This window comes from Choristoneura fumiferana, chromosome Z, assembly GCF_025370935.1.
Source record: "Choristoneura fumiferana chromosome Z, NRCan_CFum_1, whole genome shotgun sequence".
Taxonomy (NCBI): Eukaryota; Metazoa; Arthropoda; class Insecta; order Lepidoptera; family Tortricidae; genus Choristoneura; species Choristoneura fumiferana.
The window spans coordinates 25450476-25464793 of NC_133472.1; the positions used below are offsets into that span (position 1 = coordinate 25450476).

At 39.2% G+C, this 14318-nt stretch overlaps 1 protein-coding gene across 1 annotated transcript in view; it reads right to left on the reverse strand.

The window, feature by feature from the left end:
• Positions 1 to 14318, reverse strand: part of LOC141432540 (intermembrane lipid transfer protein VPS13B-like) — a 65255-nt gene that overhangs the window by 30138 nt on the left and 20799 nt on the right. Inside the window, exons 29-54 of the mRNA XM_074094152.1 lie at positions 13972 to 14152; positions 13554 to 13670; positions 13366 to 13429; positions 13147 to 13292; positions 12972 to 13080; positions 12802 to 12848; positions 12596 to 12728; positions 12072 to 12172; positions 11806 to 11976; positions 11600 to 11730; positions 11020 to 11164; positions 10793 to 10940; positions 10542 to 10679; positions 10337 to 10447; positions 9147 to 9300; positions 8943 to 9070; positions 8767 to 8866; positions 7470 to 7683; positions 5581 to 5758; positions 3946 to 4088; positions 3106 to 3244; positions 2888 to 3011; positions 2617 to 2726; positions 2069 to 2250; positions 1377 to 1523; positions 373 to 577 (exon numbers count right to left, since the gene is read on the reverse strand). Coding sequence (XP_073950253.1) covers positions 373 to 577; positions 1377 to 1523; positions 2069 to 2250; positions 2617 to 2726; positions 2888 to 3011; positions 3106 to 3244; positions 3946 to 4088; positions 5581 to 5758; positions 7470 to 7683; positions 8767 to 8866; positions 8943 to 9070; positions 9147 to 9300; positions 10337 to 10447; positions 10542 to 10679; positions 10793 to 10940; positions 11020 to 11164; positions 11600 to 11730; positions 11806 to 11976; positions 12072 to 12172; positions 12596 to 12728; positions 12802 to 12848; positions 12972 to 13080; positions 13147 to 13292; positions 13366 to 13429; positions 13554 to 13670; positions 13972 to 14152 — 3566 coding nt within the window. The remainder of the gene's footprint in view (positions 1 to 372; positions 578 to 1376; positions 1524 to 2068; positions 2251 to 2616; positions 2727 to 2887; positions 3012 to 3105; positions 3245 to 3945; positions 4089 to 5580; positions 5759 to 7469; positions 7684 to 8766; positions 8867 to 8942; positions 9071 to 9146; positions 9301 to 10336; positions 10448 to 10541; positions 10680 to 10792; positions 10941 to 11019; positions 11165 to 11599; positions 11731 to 11805; positions 11977 to 12071; positions 12173 to 12595; positions 12729 to 12801; positions 12849 to 12971; positions 13081 to 13146; positions 13293 to 13365; positions 13430 to 13553; positions 13671 to 13971; positions 14153 to 14318) is intronic.

Here is a 14318-nt window from a genome sequence, read left to right on the forward strand (position 1 = left end):
AAGCGCGTCCGTACACAAATACAACAACAATATACAACTACAATGTACAATATGCAGTAAAATATACAATTTTTGTCTGCATAACGTGATAGTTTTCCTTCTCAATTCGTTATTTTTTTTTATTGCGAAAGGAAATGATCATGATCACCAACGCCTATGAGTACCAACTACTCAAGGAGAGTCTGGTCCGTTGCCGGGCTCTTAAGAAAGTATAAGCCATTTTCTTTGCTTTTGGTTAATTCCTCCACGCTATCTTGTATATTGACGACTGGTCATTAGTACTTTTGGGATACCACCATTGACCTGACCATATTGGTGGCCAACATTGGCTTCCACTTACTATTGAACTACTGAGTGTCCTTATCGACTGACCTTTTGCAATGCGAGCTGCCAGTCGTCGGCGAGCGCGCGCAGCGTGCGCAGGCGCGGCACGTGCAGCGCCACGCGCACGGCGTCGCAGCACGCGCGAGCGCGCGCCGCCGCGCCGCCGCCGCCGGCCGCCGACAGCGCCGCGCGCAGCCGGGTCGCGCCCACCGCCTGCTCCAGCGCGCCCGTCGAACACTCCAACACGTCACACCTGGACACATCGATACTAAAGATCTCTACCCACTGCACCGTATCATATGTATATGCCATGACCGTAATAGGAATGCGTCAGTGACACGCGCGGTGACGGTTGGTTAGGAAACGTACTAGTGGGCTGTGTCTCATACTTTTCAATTCAAAGAATATATTTTTATCTACACCCATGGATATAGTAAATCCTCCATTATGCGTTCAAAAACCATAGATAATGACCAGCAATATGACATTGGATTCTATTATGTACACGGCTGTATCGTAATGAGATTTCATACATCATTACAGTACCGGTGCAGTAGGGTGGCGTTTACGTCGCGCAGGTCGTCGGGCGCGCACGAGCAGGCGCAGGTCGTCGCGCGCGCAGCGGGCGCAGCTCGTGGGGCAGACATACCTACCTAGTTCTCGTCAATGCAGGTCATTTTCAATGGTTCTTGAACGCATGATAGATGATTTAATAATACATGGATGTAGATAAAATATTGTATGCAACTGTACGTAATATTACGATACAGTTGCATAAATAACTATTGCCTGACACGCTGCTATTACGGTCATGTACCGAAAATTATAATTTTCTAAATACGAAATGGCGTTTCGAAAACATGTTAACTGTTATCTATGTTTTTGTGGTAGGACGGATGAACTCTACGACTTAGCATTAGCTTTTTCGCTCAGCTTCGAGCACATGTTCAAAAGATAATTATATTTTTTCCACAGCTTTAGGACCGCATCGCTTCAAGAATACGTTATGCGTTATCGTTTTGTCACAATGAGTCCACGGGCAGACTACTCACAGGAGCTTGGTGTCCAACAGCAGTAATCGGCCGGCGGGCGAGCCGAGCAACGCGTGCGCTGTCGCGTCACCCGCGACCACGCTTAGCACGCGGTGGCTGCGCATCAGGGGCCGCGACACGTAGTAGCCCTCCAGAGCCGTCGCTTGACTACAACATAGTGTATTTTCACTCTGATATTCCCACGGGATAGGGATAAGTGTTGTTATTAAGCTTTGTTTCCAAAAGAGATGTGCGAGGAATGTATTTGTCACAAAACAACAGAAACGCTCCAAATGAAGCGTAGCCTAACCTAACCTATGCTCGTTCAGCGCAGCTCTAGTGGAAACAGCTCACCGATGCAGTGTTTATATATATATAAAACAAGGTAAGGATGTGTGTGAGAAATATATTGTGTTGTGAAGTACTCAATCACTAGTAGTGGCTAGTGGCACCGCTCCCGCCTCACCGCACCTCGCTCGCTTATTTGAAAAGAGCCCGTTACTACACTCAGCTACTTCGCAAATCTCTGGTGGAAACAGTCACAACGTTCCAAATCCTCGCTACACCTCCTCGCACCGCTCAGCTACCCAGTACATCTCTAGTGGAACCGCAGTCTTATGATGGTCGTGTTGCAATAGTACTTATTTGATAAGTGCTTGTACAACCTTACGTTCAATGAATGACCGTATCGATCTCTCAGTAGTTTATTGTACCTAGTGAGGTTAGGCAGCGAGTTATGCAAATGCAGCTCTAGCTCGGTGCAGCGCAGCGCCACGCGCACGCGCGGCAGCAGACGCGGCGCGAAGTACGAGTCCACGCGCAACGCACTCCAAAGCTGCTCCGCCGATACGGCGTCCCCCTGAGCCGCCGGCGTCTCTTCCCCGCGCTCTATCGTCTTAACATAAAAAAACATCGTACGTGAGTATGTGTATTTGTTATTTCTTACCGCTAAAATGACTGGAGGCATTTGGATGAAATTTGATATGCAAATAGCCGGACGGCTGGAATAACACATAAGCTACTTTTTATCACGATATTTGGGAATTGTCACGTAATTTCTGGTGTCACGGTAATAGAAGCTGGACAGAAATGGATTAACTTTGGGACCTATGTAGTCTGTCTGTAGTTTGGTAACTAGTCGTATGACACGTAGGCGCTACTATTTAACCCGATACCTCCACGGGATAGGAATAAAGCCGCAAATTTATAACCACTAGGCTTACCAAAAGAAAAGCAGTACAGCGAAGCTAACATAACTTACCAATGGGTCATCTCTAGGCAAAAACCTTTCGACCTGGAACTCGAATGGTGGCTCTTCTTTGTCGTTATCAACGTGCGCTCGAATCCTCCACATGATTGCAAACACTATGTCTGAAATTAACATCAGTTTCACATTATTCTTTCCATTAAATTATTAAATATATTGCTGACATACAGTGTAATAAATAGCTTAGTGTTTCTCTCATATGCCACGTAAATAGTTCACAAAAAGCAAACTTAACTTACAGATACTGAAACGGTTATTACAATACCTGGTGGACGCACGTATATATTGATTTCTCGAGGCTCAGCTACTGGTAGTTTAATATACGTGTGCGGCTCCCATTTTCTCAATAAGGAATTGTACAATTCTAACACACAGTTGACCTCTTCATCCTGCCATCGTTAAAACATACTAGTATTAAACGACAACATTTTACTTCGAAATTTTGCGATGTCAATAAAAAGTTACCATAAAAAGTAAACTTACAACGTCAGGAACTGGGTTGACCGTTATTTTAGTAATCGTTCGAGGATGAGGATACCGCCAAGAAACCGTATCGCCATAAAGCATTACTTGGTACGCCATAGGCATCTGGCCACCGGTAACTATCTTAAAAGCTCCACTTCTGAAATGTCAAAGAAACCAGATAGAATGTTCGATGAGCGTATCTGTGACAATATCTCAGTTGGCGGGGACGTATCTGAATATCAAAAATGAATATACATATCTAATGTTAAAAACTCGACGGTCAAAATATCAAAAGTAGGTTAGGTGAGGTTCGATATTTTAATTATAGATATTTAAACTTTCGATATTCAGATACGTGCCCCAGTTGGCGCTCGCGCTAGTATCGTGAGGTCTGTTTGACAACTAGGCCTTTGTATCACGTTTATCATTTCACGTTTGTAAATGGTTAAATAACTAAATGAGCCAATCGCAAGCACGACGTAAAGTCAAACGGATCTCTCGACAGGACACGTTCATTGTATATCTAAATCTAACCACCTTTTTTACACGCTTATGTATCTACGAGTGAAGCGGAATCTTTGAAGTAGATTTTCACCCCCTTCGTAATGTAGTACTGACACGAAACTTGATATTTATAAGAAATTCTGATGAGAATACAATAACATAGTACCATAACGCTGATCCCATGATAATGGAGCCGGAAGCTAGGAACTGGAACTCCAAGACTGAACAACGTAACCTAGCCGTGCTTAGACTTGTTAGAAATGGTGCTAGGTGCTGGTCGAGAACTTTTAGGACACGCCGATGGTATTCAATAATGTATGGAAATATTCGTTAGTGAAATGAAATAATACTTACTTGAGATCGTCCTTGTAATAGTGGTCCTCAACTTCGGTCGAGTCCAGCGACGAGACAGATGCGCCACGGCCTAGTGGGTATGCGCTCGGTCGTTGCGTGGAGGTGAAGATGCTGTCAGTACTCTCTGTGGACATCGGTGGCGACTACCACATAAACAAAGCCTTATTTTAACAATGCCTGCTGGTTATAGTAGGTACTATATCTATAATCTTGACGCTGTCTACACAAATAAATATGTGACATAATATATATGCAATTAGTAATTAGGCTGGCTAGCCGATTACTACGTAAATGTTAATTCATTCTGATACGTTTCACAAACGTTATGCAGGTAATAAAAAGTTATTTGTGCAACAAGAGAGCAAAGTTGTTTTTTGTTGCGAGTGTTGATTTTGAATCCCGAGTAAGCGAAGGATTCTATAATTGAATCACGAACGTAGCGAGTGATTCTACGTTAGAATCCTGAGAGCAGCAAGTGATTCAAACACACGAGATGAAAAAAAGCTTTGGTCTCGTGTGACACATACAATTTTTCACCTCAGCAGCGTGAACATTATTTAATAAAAATAAAACCAGATACTTAATCTGATTATTAAGATACAAATATAATAATCACATTTCAAACCCTTACTCAAAAATGATACATACAGTCGCGATTACATCTTTAAAAAGTCACCAGAAAGTTAAGAATGCCAAACGTTGTTCAAAAGCGGTAAGTAGAGAGGTTTTGAATTCGAAACGAAAAAGTGTCCAGTAGGTACAAAACAAATCTCATACTCATAGCATGCATTGTAATTTGAACTTGTAAAATATGTCATGCTTATTTTTTAATACTGCAAAAGGCCTCATCTTTGGGTCATTAAAAAGGTTTAACAATAAACTAGCGTAAACTAGCTTTTTAACCGCGGCTTCCCTCGCGTAGAATTCGGTAATCGCGCGCTGTTCCCTCGGGAACTGTGCATTTTTTCGGGATAAAAAGTAGCCTACGTCACTCAAGGGCCCATAAACTATATCTCTATGCCAAAAATCACACAAACATACATACAAACACACACGTTTTCGCATTTATAATATTATAGTATAGTATATAGTATGGATGTTATTAAACCTTTAAATATGATTTTATTAAGATTTCTATTACATAAACATAAATAGATTTGTTACAACTTCGTTCAATTTGACAGAATATATTTTATTCCAACTGTAGAGGCAGTATACGGAATTCTTTTATAGAAAAAAAAACAAGAGAAGCGGCTTTCATGCAACGAGGTTGCATACTTTATAAAGAGCGGGAAAATTTACATTTTGGAAATATTTCGTTTTCATGTAATTTATTAGGTATCAATATATATATTTTTAATACCATAAATTCAATTTAAGATTGTAATCAGCACATTTGATCCTATCTCTCGCTTTTTTCGTGTTGAAGTGAAAGTAACAGATCAAAGTGAAGTTCAATTATTTGGAATTCAGTGAGCAGACCCAAAACTATCCTCAGCTATAAAAAAAAGTTACTTTGTCTCACGGAGTGAGCAAAATGCAATTTTTCTCACTGATTTCTCATAGCAAAACCTGCCTGCTGAGCTGCTGAGGTGAAAAATAAATTTCAATGTGTACGGTGTGCGGATTAATCACCTTTTCACCACGTAGCTCTTCTAATGTTTGCTTTATGTTCTTCAAAGCAGCGAGATCCTCCGGTCTGACGTCTAGAGTGACTCGATCCAGGTCTATTGCCAGGTGAACGCAAGGCTCGTGAGCTGAGGCGCCACCTTCCACCCTTCGCCAGGCCTCACATGTTGATTCCAATTCTATTCTAAATAAAACATAATATCTAATATATAAAGTTCTCGAGTCACAATGTTTGTAACCAAAGTCCTCCAAAACGGCTGGACCGATTTTTATGAAATTTTTTGTGTATATTTTGGTAGGTCTGAGAATAGGACGTAAGCTATTTTTCATACCCTTAACTGTCAAGGGTGGCCCACCCAAAAAAAAATTCACCCTTCTACCATCAATCCCCATTTTTTAATAACGATATTAGTAATTTAATAATTTTCAACCCTTGGTGGTCGATAACTGATCTGACTGACTCACTCCCTAATTACTAATTTTCTCTAATTAAATATCGGTTATTTATTACCAACTGTAATACGTGTATTTGAAGACAAAAATATAGGGCATTTTGTACCCAACTACCCAAAAAAGGAGGGTAATGTTTTAGTGCATTAAATAAACTGCAGGTAGTCCACGACGTAGTACCATCTCAATGATTTTGATGACATTTGGTATAGAGGTAGCTGACATCCTGGATTAACATATAGGGTACTTTATACCCGGCTACCTAAAAGGAGGGTAATATTTTCAGTATATTTAAAGAAGATGCGGGTAGTTAGTACGCGACGTAATACCATCTCAATTACAACTGTCTAATCAATTGGTTTCAATCATTCCAGATCATTCGGTCGATTTTAGTACATTCCATCAAAATTTGTCTAGCCATTCTTGAGTTAAGTACATATAATAATGGTGTCCTGAACTGATTTTAGTTTAATTCAACCCTTATTATCCTAATAAACTATTAACTTAATATTTATTTCTACTCATTTAATTACTTTAACAAAAACCTACATTAAAAGTTTAGCTAAAAGTTAACACGTCATTCATTGTCTGTTTAGTAGGCGGTAAGAATTTTGCAAGGACAGCCAGTAATTATAGTAAAATACGAGACATGTCGTACAGCACCCAAACGGCACTAAGTTCTTTTTGAAATAAGTATACAGAATGATGTGATTGGTTATTGAATACATTCCTTTTAAGGGCGTGTAGTACAACCTATTTGCAGCAAAAAATTTCATGTGGTATCCTGTCCGAAAATAATATACTTTATAAAAATATCCAAATTTTCATTCATAAAAAATTAAATTCTTTGAATTTGCTCACTAACGCCATCTCCAGGCGCTTTAGTGTCTAGCTGACCATGACGAATCACCATAAAGAAGACCTTCTTTGATATGATATGACAATTATCAACAAATTGACAAGGATCATAAACGCAGCTGATCAGATCCGAGAATCATTAACAACATCCCGTATAGACAATTCTCTGTCACGAGTGGTTTTTTGTGGTCAAGACAGACAAATCAGTAAAGTCCTTCTTCTTATGTCGCTCGAGATCAAATTGTCGTGGGATTTATATTTAAAAACATACAAAAAAGTGACCTTTCGCATCGAGAAAATGTTGTGTCTATGGTTGGATACCAGAATAGAACCTCATTTAAATTGTGTTGATTTTGACAGCTATTCCAGTTTAGAAACTCATTACAGTACTATATTAAAATTTGATACTGTAATTAACATTACGTTACTTCTGTTACCTACTACCACATACAAGAAAGTTGTCATAGTAAAATCGGTTGTTTAATACTGGTCATTGCCAATGGTTTATGAACGCTTTATGGAGCACTTATAATATGGGTGTAGATAAAAGAGATTGTATTAGAGCACAGTTGTCTGAAGTATCTAACCCGAGCATGAGCGGCTGCATGAGCAGGTGACGGCTGTCGCCGGGCGGGCCGGCGGCGGCCAGCAGCGCGGCCACGTGCGCGCGCGCCGTCAGCCGCTCGGAGCGCAGCCCCACCGCCACCTGCAGCGACGCGCTGTCCCAGCCTACGGTGCCCTCGCACCCCGACACGCCAACCTGGCTCGCCTTGATCGTGATGCTCTCGAATAAACGCTGAACTGGCCATAACAAATCATATTTTATTTTAAACTAGCCTTTACCCGCGACTCCGTTTCACTATCCAGCAGGAACTATGCAATTTTCCGGCATTAAAACTATGCTAACGTCCTTCCCCGGGACGCAAACTATCTGTATACTGAATTTCGTCTAAATCGGTTCAGCGGTTTAGATGTGATGAAGTAACAAAGAAATAAACGAACAAACTTCAAATCTTTCGCATTTATACTATTAGTGGGATATTATTTTATTTTTATTTATGTAATGTCATATTTTTTTACATATTTATAAGAGAAATATGTGATAAACGCTTGGTAAAGTATAACGAAGAAAGGTTTTTTTTTATTTATTCTACAAATCCTTTCGAACTTAGTGCTGCCTCAGTTGTAGCACTTTTAGTGTTACGTATTTATAAATATGTAAATAATTAGTTCAGTTTATCAAAATTGGATTAGCAATTTATAACTACTATGCTTTTGTAAACGATCAAACAAAAAGTATCCTTATAAGCAGGGGCCTATACCACAAAACTTTACAAGCGTAGAATTTCAACAAAGTTATCAAGTTTTACTATGGGGAACTACAATTTCGTAAAATTGTACACTTGTAAAGTTTTACTTAGTTTTAGATACTCGTATTTTGACAATGTGACGTTTTTGTATCAAGTTAATTTGAGTTTTAGACGTTTGGGAAATGGTATAATTAAAAATTCATCAAAACATGATCAAGTCAAGTTTTAGACATTTTGGGAAATGATAGAATTGAAAATTTATCAAAACGCGACGTCTAAATGAATTATAGTCACATTAAGAATACGGTAATTCAAGAATTAGATGTGAATGACTTATTTCGAGCTTTAGACATTACGAGAATAATCTGTTTTGACATTCTGATATTCTAGGAACACGTTATTATGATATTTGGCTGTAACGAACCGTAATGCTTGAAAGAGACAGGCGGACAGACGAACAGACATACAGAGGCGACAGTAGTAGAACTCTATTTCAAAGTCGACCCTGTGCGTAGCCAGAGCGGACCGGAAGTACATGATGGTTAACAACTAAGAATACGCGAAATAAACACACCCATAAATTTACGCAGTTTGAATAACACAGGTATTTCGTCTATTTTTCCGACATCCATAGTTTCTGCACTGTTACTTACTGGCTTCATATGACTCTTTATCTGTAAAAGATAAATATAATATAGTTATAACTTTGTAAAATACAAAATCAACACATAGGCGATTTTATGTACTTACCATTTCAATGATAAGTTTTAAGCGCCGTAACTTCTCTCCCGAGATCTCAAATAATACAGGACGTTCAATATCCACAGAGATTGTCCCTTTACAACTGCCAGTACTGCTCGCCATGTATGGTGTGCTTCCTGCATTTAAATCATAATATAGTATTATTAAGCAAGTGACCATAAACTTCAAATGTGAAATAGAAAGATACCTTACCAGTTGATGGAACGACCACCTTCACAGTTGCCAGTGCCGGTGGAATATCAGTGACAGGGTCAGGCACTCCTTTTGCAGTAGAAAGTAATGCCTCACCCCAAAAACCGTCCACTTCACCCGCACCCAAACCAACCCACGCATTGAATAGTGAAACCTAATAAAAATTGGGTATGATTTTATTGATCACCTTATAAATGCTTTTTCGGCGACCTAATAAATAATATTTGTTCCTAAAATACTAGATCTGTCACCTAAATTGAATCACCAAATAATATTAAAACGGTTACCTAAATATTATTTAAAAATTACTCGGAAATAATATTGATCATCAAATAATTATATTGGGTTCCAAAATAATAAATGTGTCACTGAAACTGAATCACCAAACAATATAGAAATGGCTTCCTAAAATGTATCCTATATACTTATATAATTAATTTTATAATTTATATAATCACTGGAAAATAATATTGATTATCAAATAATTGAACTGAAATTTAACGATACTTACATACTTACATACAAACATCCAAGACTCAAGTACTCGTACCTACAAACATTTATATTCATCATAGTAATACAAGTATTAGCAAAAATGTTCGGTTCTGGCACTTCGCCGGCCGCTGCCGCGACACGCTCGCTGGGCTCGCGCACTGAGGGTCGCAATTCTACCTAATACTCCTCACTTCGCTCGTCGTCGTACCTAACCACACCTGCCTTAGTAGAATAAGTAGAAGCATCGAATTAAGGAACTGGTCTATTTATTAGGTGACAGATCTATTATGGTGATCGAATTTTGATGATCAAACTATAATTTAGGATGCAAGTTTACATTAATCTGATGACTCATACTTAGAGGCAGAGTTGATTAATTTGATGACCAATATATTTCTTATTTTTTAGTCAAGTGACAAATCTAAATTTAAGTGACAGAAAATATAGTTCACATAAAAATTTAAAGATTAATACAGCGTGCTCCAGTTTAAAACTCCAGACAAAATGTTGACGTCACTTTAAAATATCTAGTTTCCCAGTTTCCCACACCCTAATAAGAGTATTACATAGCTTATATTTGAATTAATATGGTAGACCTAGATGTTTATTAAAATGAGTTTTTTAATAAATAAAAATTAAGGGCGGGTCTAATGGAAATTTATTATTTAATTTACACAGAATTGCAATGTACGCACCTGCAGATTACATTGGGTCTTCTTCTTCCAATAATACAAGTTAGGCTGGTGTAGTGTCAAGTGAAACAGCGGCAAATTACCTTCGCACTTTCTAGCGTGTGGCAGTACAGCCTGCAGATAATATTGTAGTTAAAACAGCTAAAGATTCGTCTAATACATAATATTATTTAGTAACATTCTTGAAATAAATATAAAGAAGCATTACGTTTAAGTCAAGTTTTGTTTGTCCAATATCAGCGTTCCTTATGGTGTCGGTTAGGCTTCTACTGCGACTTTTGCTCGTGTTGGATTCTTGAAGATCGTCAACATACGTCAGAGTAACTTGCTCTGGATTAGATGTCAACTAAATAAAATAAAATACATCATAATGAATTTTATTAAGTTAAAATTAGTAAGTTACATTCATGTTATTGAAAGCCTACTTCGTATAAATAAAAAATGGTAAATAAACAAGACCTGTACATCTTGCGTTGATATAGAGACGCTGGCATTACTCGGTGGTCGCAATGCAACTATCTCCGGACTGTTGTCATCCACAACGTACAGCGACAGCTCGATCATTCCCATCGTCACAAAAATTTCCAAATAATCTGATGCGTTTGCCCTAAATAAAATACATTGAAAAGTAAATTCTAACGAATTGTGGCTTAGGTACATAGAAATAAGATAAATAAAATTCTTACGTATCCTCAATAAAGGCAATCGATACAGATTTTTTTGGAATACTAGTAGGATCAAACAACAGTCGACTGGATTTGGACGTATTTATGTCTACTCCAGAATCTGCCGCAAAGCTTCGATCGACACCCACTGGTGTTGTCGCTTCTTCTACGAGCAAATAAAGTAAGCAAAAATTAGTATAGTAGACAACATAACTTTAGATAAAAGCTTTTATTCCATTAAGCAATTATTACAAAAATAACTTAGTCAAATAACTCGCCCCATGTCATTCCCGGTGCAAAAGTACCCATAACGCTCACGGCATTACCAGGTTGAATAGCTATGGACAGCCTTTGAACCGGAAATGATTCGGAGCGACGGTCCTCCCCTTTTTGTCTGAGCCGACGGCCCAAATCCCGCACAAAACGCTTTGCATCCGCTCCCCAGCAGCCCGCCGTGTCCACCGCCAAGGAGACAAATATATATCCCGAACCCAAAGCTTACTTTTCCTGCTTCACTGCCGCCTGAGATTCGGCCGCCGCTCCTGCAGCGTGTATATTGTGACTGAGATAACTTGTCAAGAACAAGAATATAAATAATTACCTTCTTTTGCATGAAGTACTGTACTACCAGTAAAGAATTCATTCTCGTTCGTCGTTTTCTGTTTTATAACCAACGGTGCATATGGACAAACGCCGAATATGTCATTATCTAACGATGAGAACGATTCATAACTAAAAAAAATATTGTAAAATTTAGTGTGTAAACTAACCCAAGGCTCAAGTGTCATACTAAACTAATAGGTGTACCTAGAGGATAGAGCCTTCTTTGCATCTAATACAACGTGGTGCGCAAGTGTGATCTGCTCTACGCTAAGTTCGATGGCGCAGTCCGAGGCTAGGTTCAGTTCGAGCGCGGGTCCGCAAGCCAAACCGCCGCCAATGTACAAGGCTGGTGCGATCACACTGTTGATTTCTACGCTGTAACAAAGTATACATATAATGATTGTCATGACACAAGTCACAGATTCTGACTTTGTGTTTTATAGAGGCGCCATATACATATTAAGACTTACGCGTGGAGAATAGGTGTAACGATTGGTGAAACCGGCGGTTGTGTCCATTTAACTGCAGGATTTTCACTGCCCGCGACTATCGAATTTCGCATTTCACTTGTCTAGAAAAAAAAGTATGAAACTGGTAAAATAAGTTACTGAAATCTGTATAATGCTTGAGTACATTATAGTACATTGTGTCCTAAGAAAAAAAAAATCTTCCAAATACTGGCGATACCTTAGGCTGCGCTCTTGGTAGCGCCGCCCTCCTCCTCCCGCAGCATGCGCCTGACGTGCGTGTGCGTGCGGGCTTGCAGCAGCGCGCGCTTGACGCAGCAGCATTAGTACGGGCATTGACTCATTTACCGACCTTGGGCTTCATGACAAGAAAATTTGTACGCGCAATGACTCATTTACCGACCACAGGTTCCATGACAAGCACATTAAGGTCGAGGGTTTTATTTGGAGGATTGCAACCAAGGTTGCCTTCACTGCATGTTACGACACTGTTTACGTGCAAGTGTAATGAATATCATAATACTGACCTCTTGTTGGACTATCTGATTGAACTGTGCAGACTGTATCGCGACATTTTTAATGTATACTTCATACTGGCGGCCCTCTAGGCTACCGGCGCCGCCCGCCCAACCATTGTCCGCATTGCCAGTCACGGCGCGGCTGAAAATAAAGTTACTTTACTTTAAAAATAATCTTATTTAGAATTTAAATTGTTCTATGACAAAATCCTTACCGACATATTGGATTCTCCGGATATGGAGTCACAGTTATTTTACCGACCTGGAAAATATGACATTTCATTAATTGAAAAAAGACACTCCATACTTATTTACCGCCCTTGACGACAGTTGTTAGTAAATATTTAATTAAATATACTATATTTTATAGAATAATGAGACATACAATAAACAGGAATGTGTCGTCGGCCAGCTTGTCCTTGTGCTCTGTGGTAACCAGCAGCCGTAGGCCCCCGGCAGTTACGTAACAGAATGGCCACTGCCAGGCGCTGCTCCTGAAACATACTGCATGAATTCGATCAAGTAAATAAAATGGCAAACTTGCTTGTAATTCTACGTACCTGTGTTCGCTTTCAGTCTGTAAGGGACAGAACGATGGTGGTGCCATTTCTTGGTACAGAGACAAAATATTTTCTAAAACATCAGGCTGCAATACAGCTTCTAATGGCGCAAGAGTTGCATATATTTCCCACATGCTATCTAGGCCCTAAAAAATAAAAACAAATGAAAATGTACTTTAAAATACTAAGTTAATATCCAGTAACCAATCAATCTCTTACAGATTTATTTTCCAGCAATTTAGGATTAAGCTCTTCTTTCCAACTATCGGGCAAAGTCGAAATTCTGAAAATGAAAATAATCACACATATTATCAAAAAACAAACTGTAATAAAACTTAAATTAAAATTAAATTATTTACGATTATTTTTCATATTAAGTATACTAGCGGAGCTAAAAGCAATCTTACTGCGCCTGCGTAATGGTGACGGCGAGGAAGTGGTTCTCTTCTATCGCTTCGGTCGGTTCCCTCGCTTCCAACACTCTTCCACCCAGCACGCCCGCTGTCCACTCGTCGTTACTGTTCCTGCACATAACCAAAAAAAATGTAAGAGACTTCTATCAATCAATCTATCGGTCAATGAGTTATTTTGGCGTCCATTAAACGTTTAGAGACATCATTAATAATAATGTCTGTTCCGGAGAACATCATCATGAATTGCTAGTAATTGTTAGGTTTTTACTGTGCGAGACGCCTCGCGAGGCAAGGGCATAATGTATGATTGATTTTGTGCCACACAGAGCTCAAAATCACATCAAAAATGGCGGCCTCGCGAGGCGGTACCCAGTGGGCAACCGGCTAATGAAAGTAACATATAAAAACTTACTTTTTATGATGTCTTACTGAAGCAGAAGCCACCTTCACTTTAAGCTGGTTGTAATGTTCTTGTAGATCAATTGTTGATATAATATCATCGATTTCGATAGCCAGCTTCACCTGGTCCGAGGCTACCACCAGCGTCGCTCGACCCACGACCCATTGAAACCAGAAGAACTTTCGTAGTTTCACTAAAATTTTAAAAAATGATGTTTTTTCATTTACGATTCGCATTAAAATGTACGTTTTACCTATATCTATAGTGTATACTGATAAAGGTAAATTAGGATGTCTTTTTTCAGGTATGTATGTACATACATAATGTTTGAGTGTAAGCCGGTTTAAAATCGTAATTTC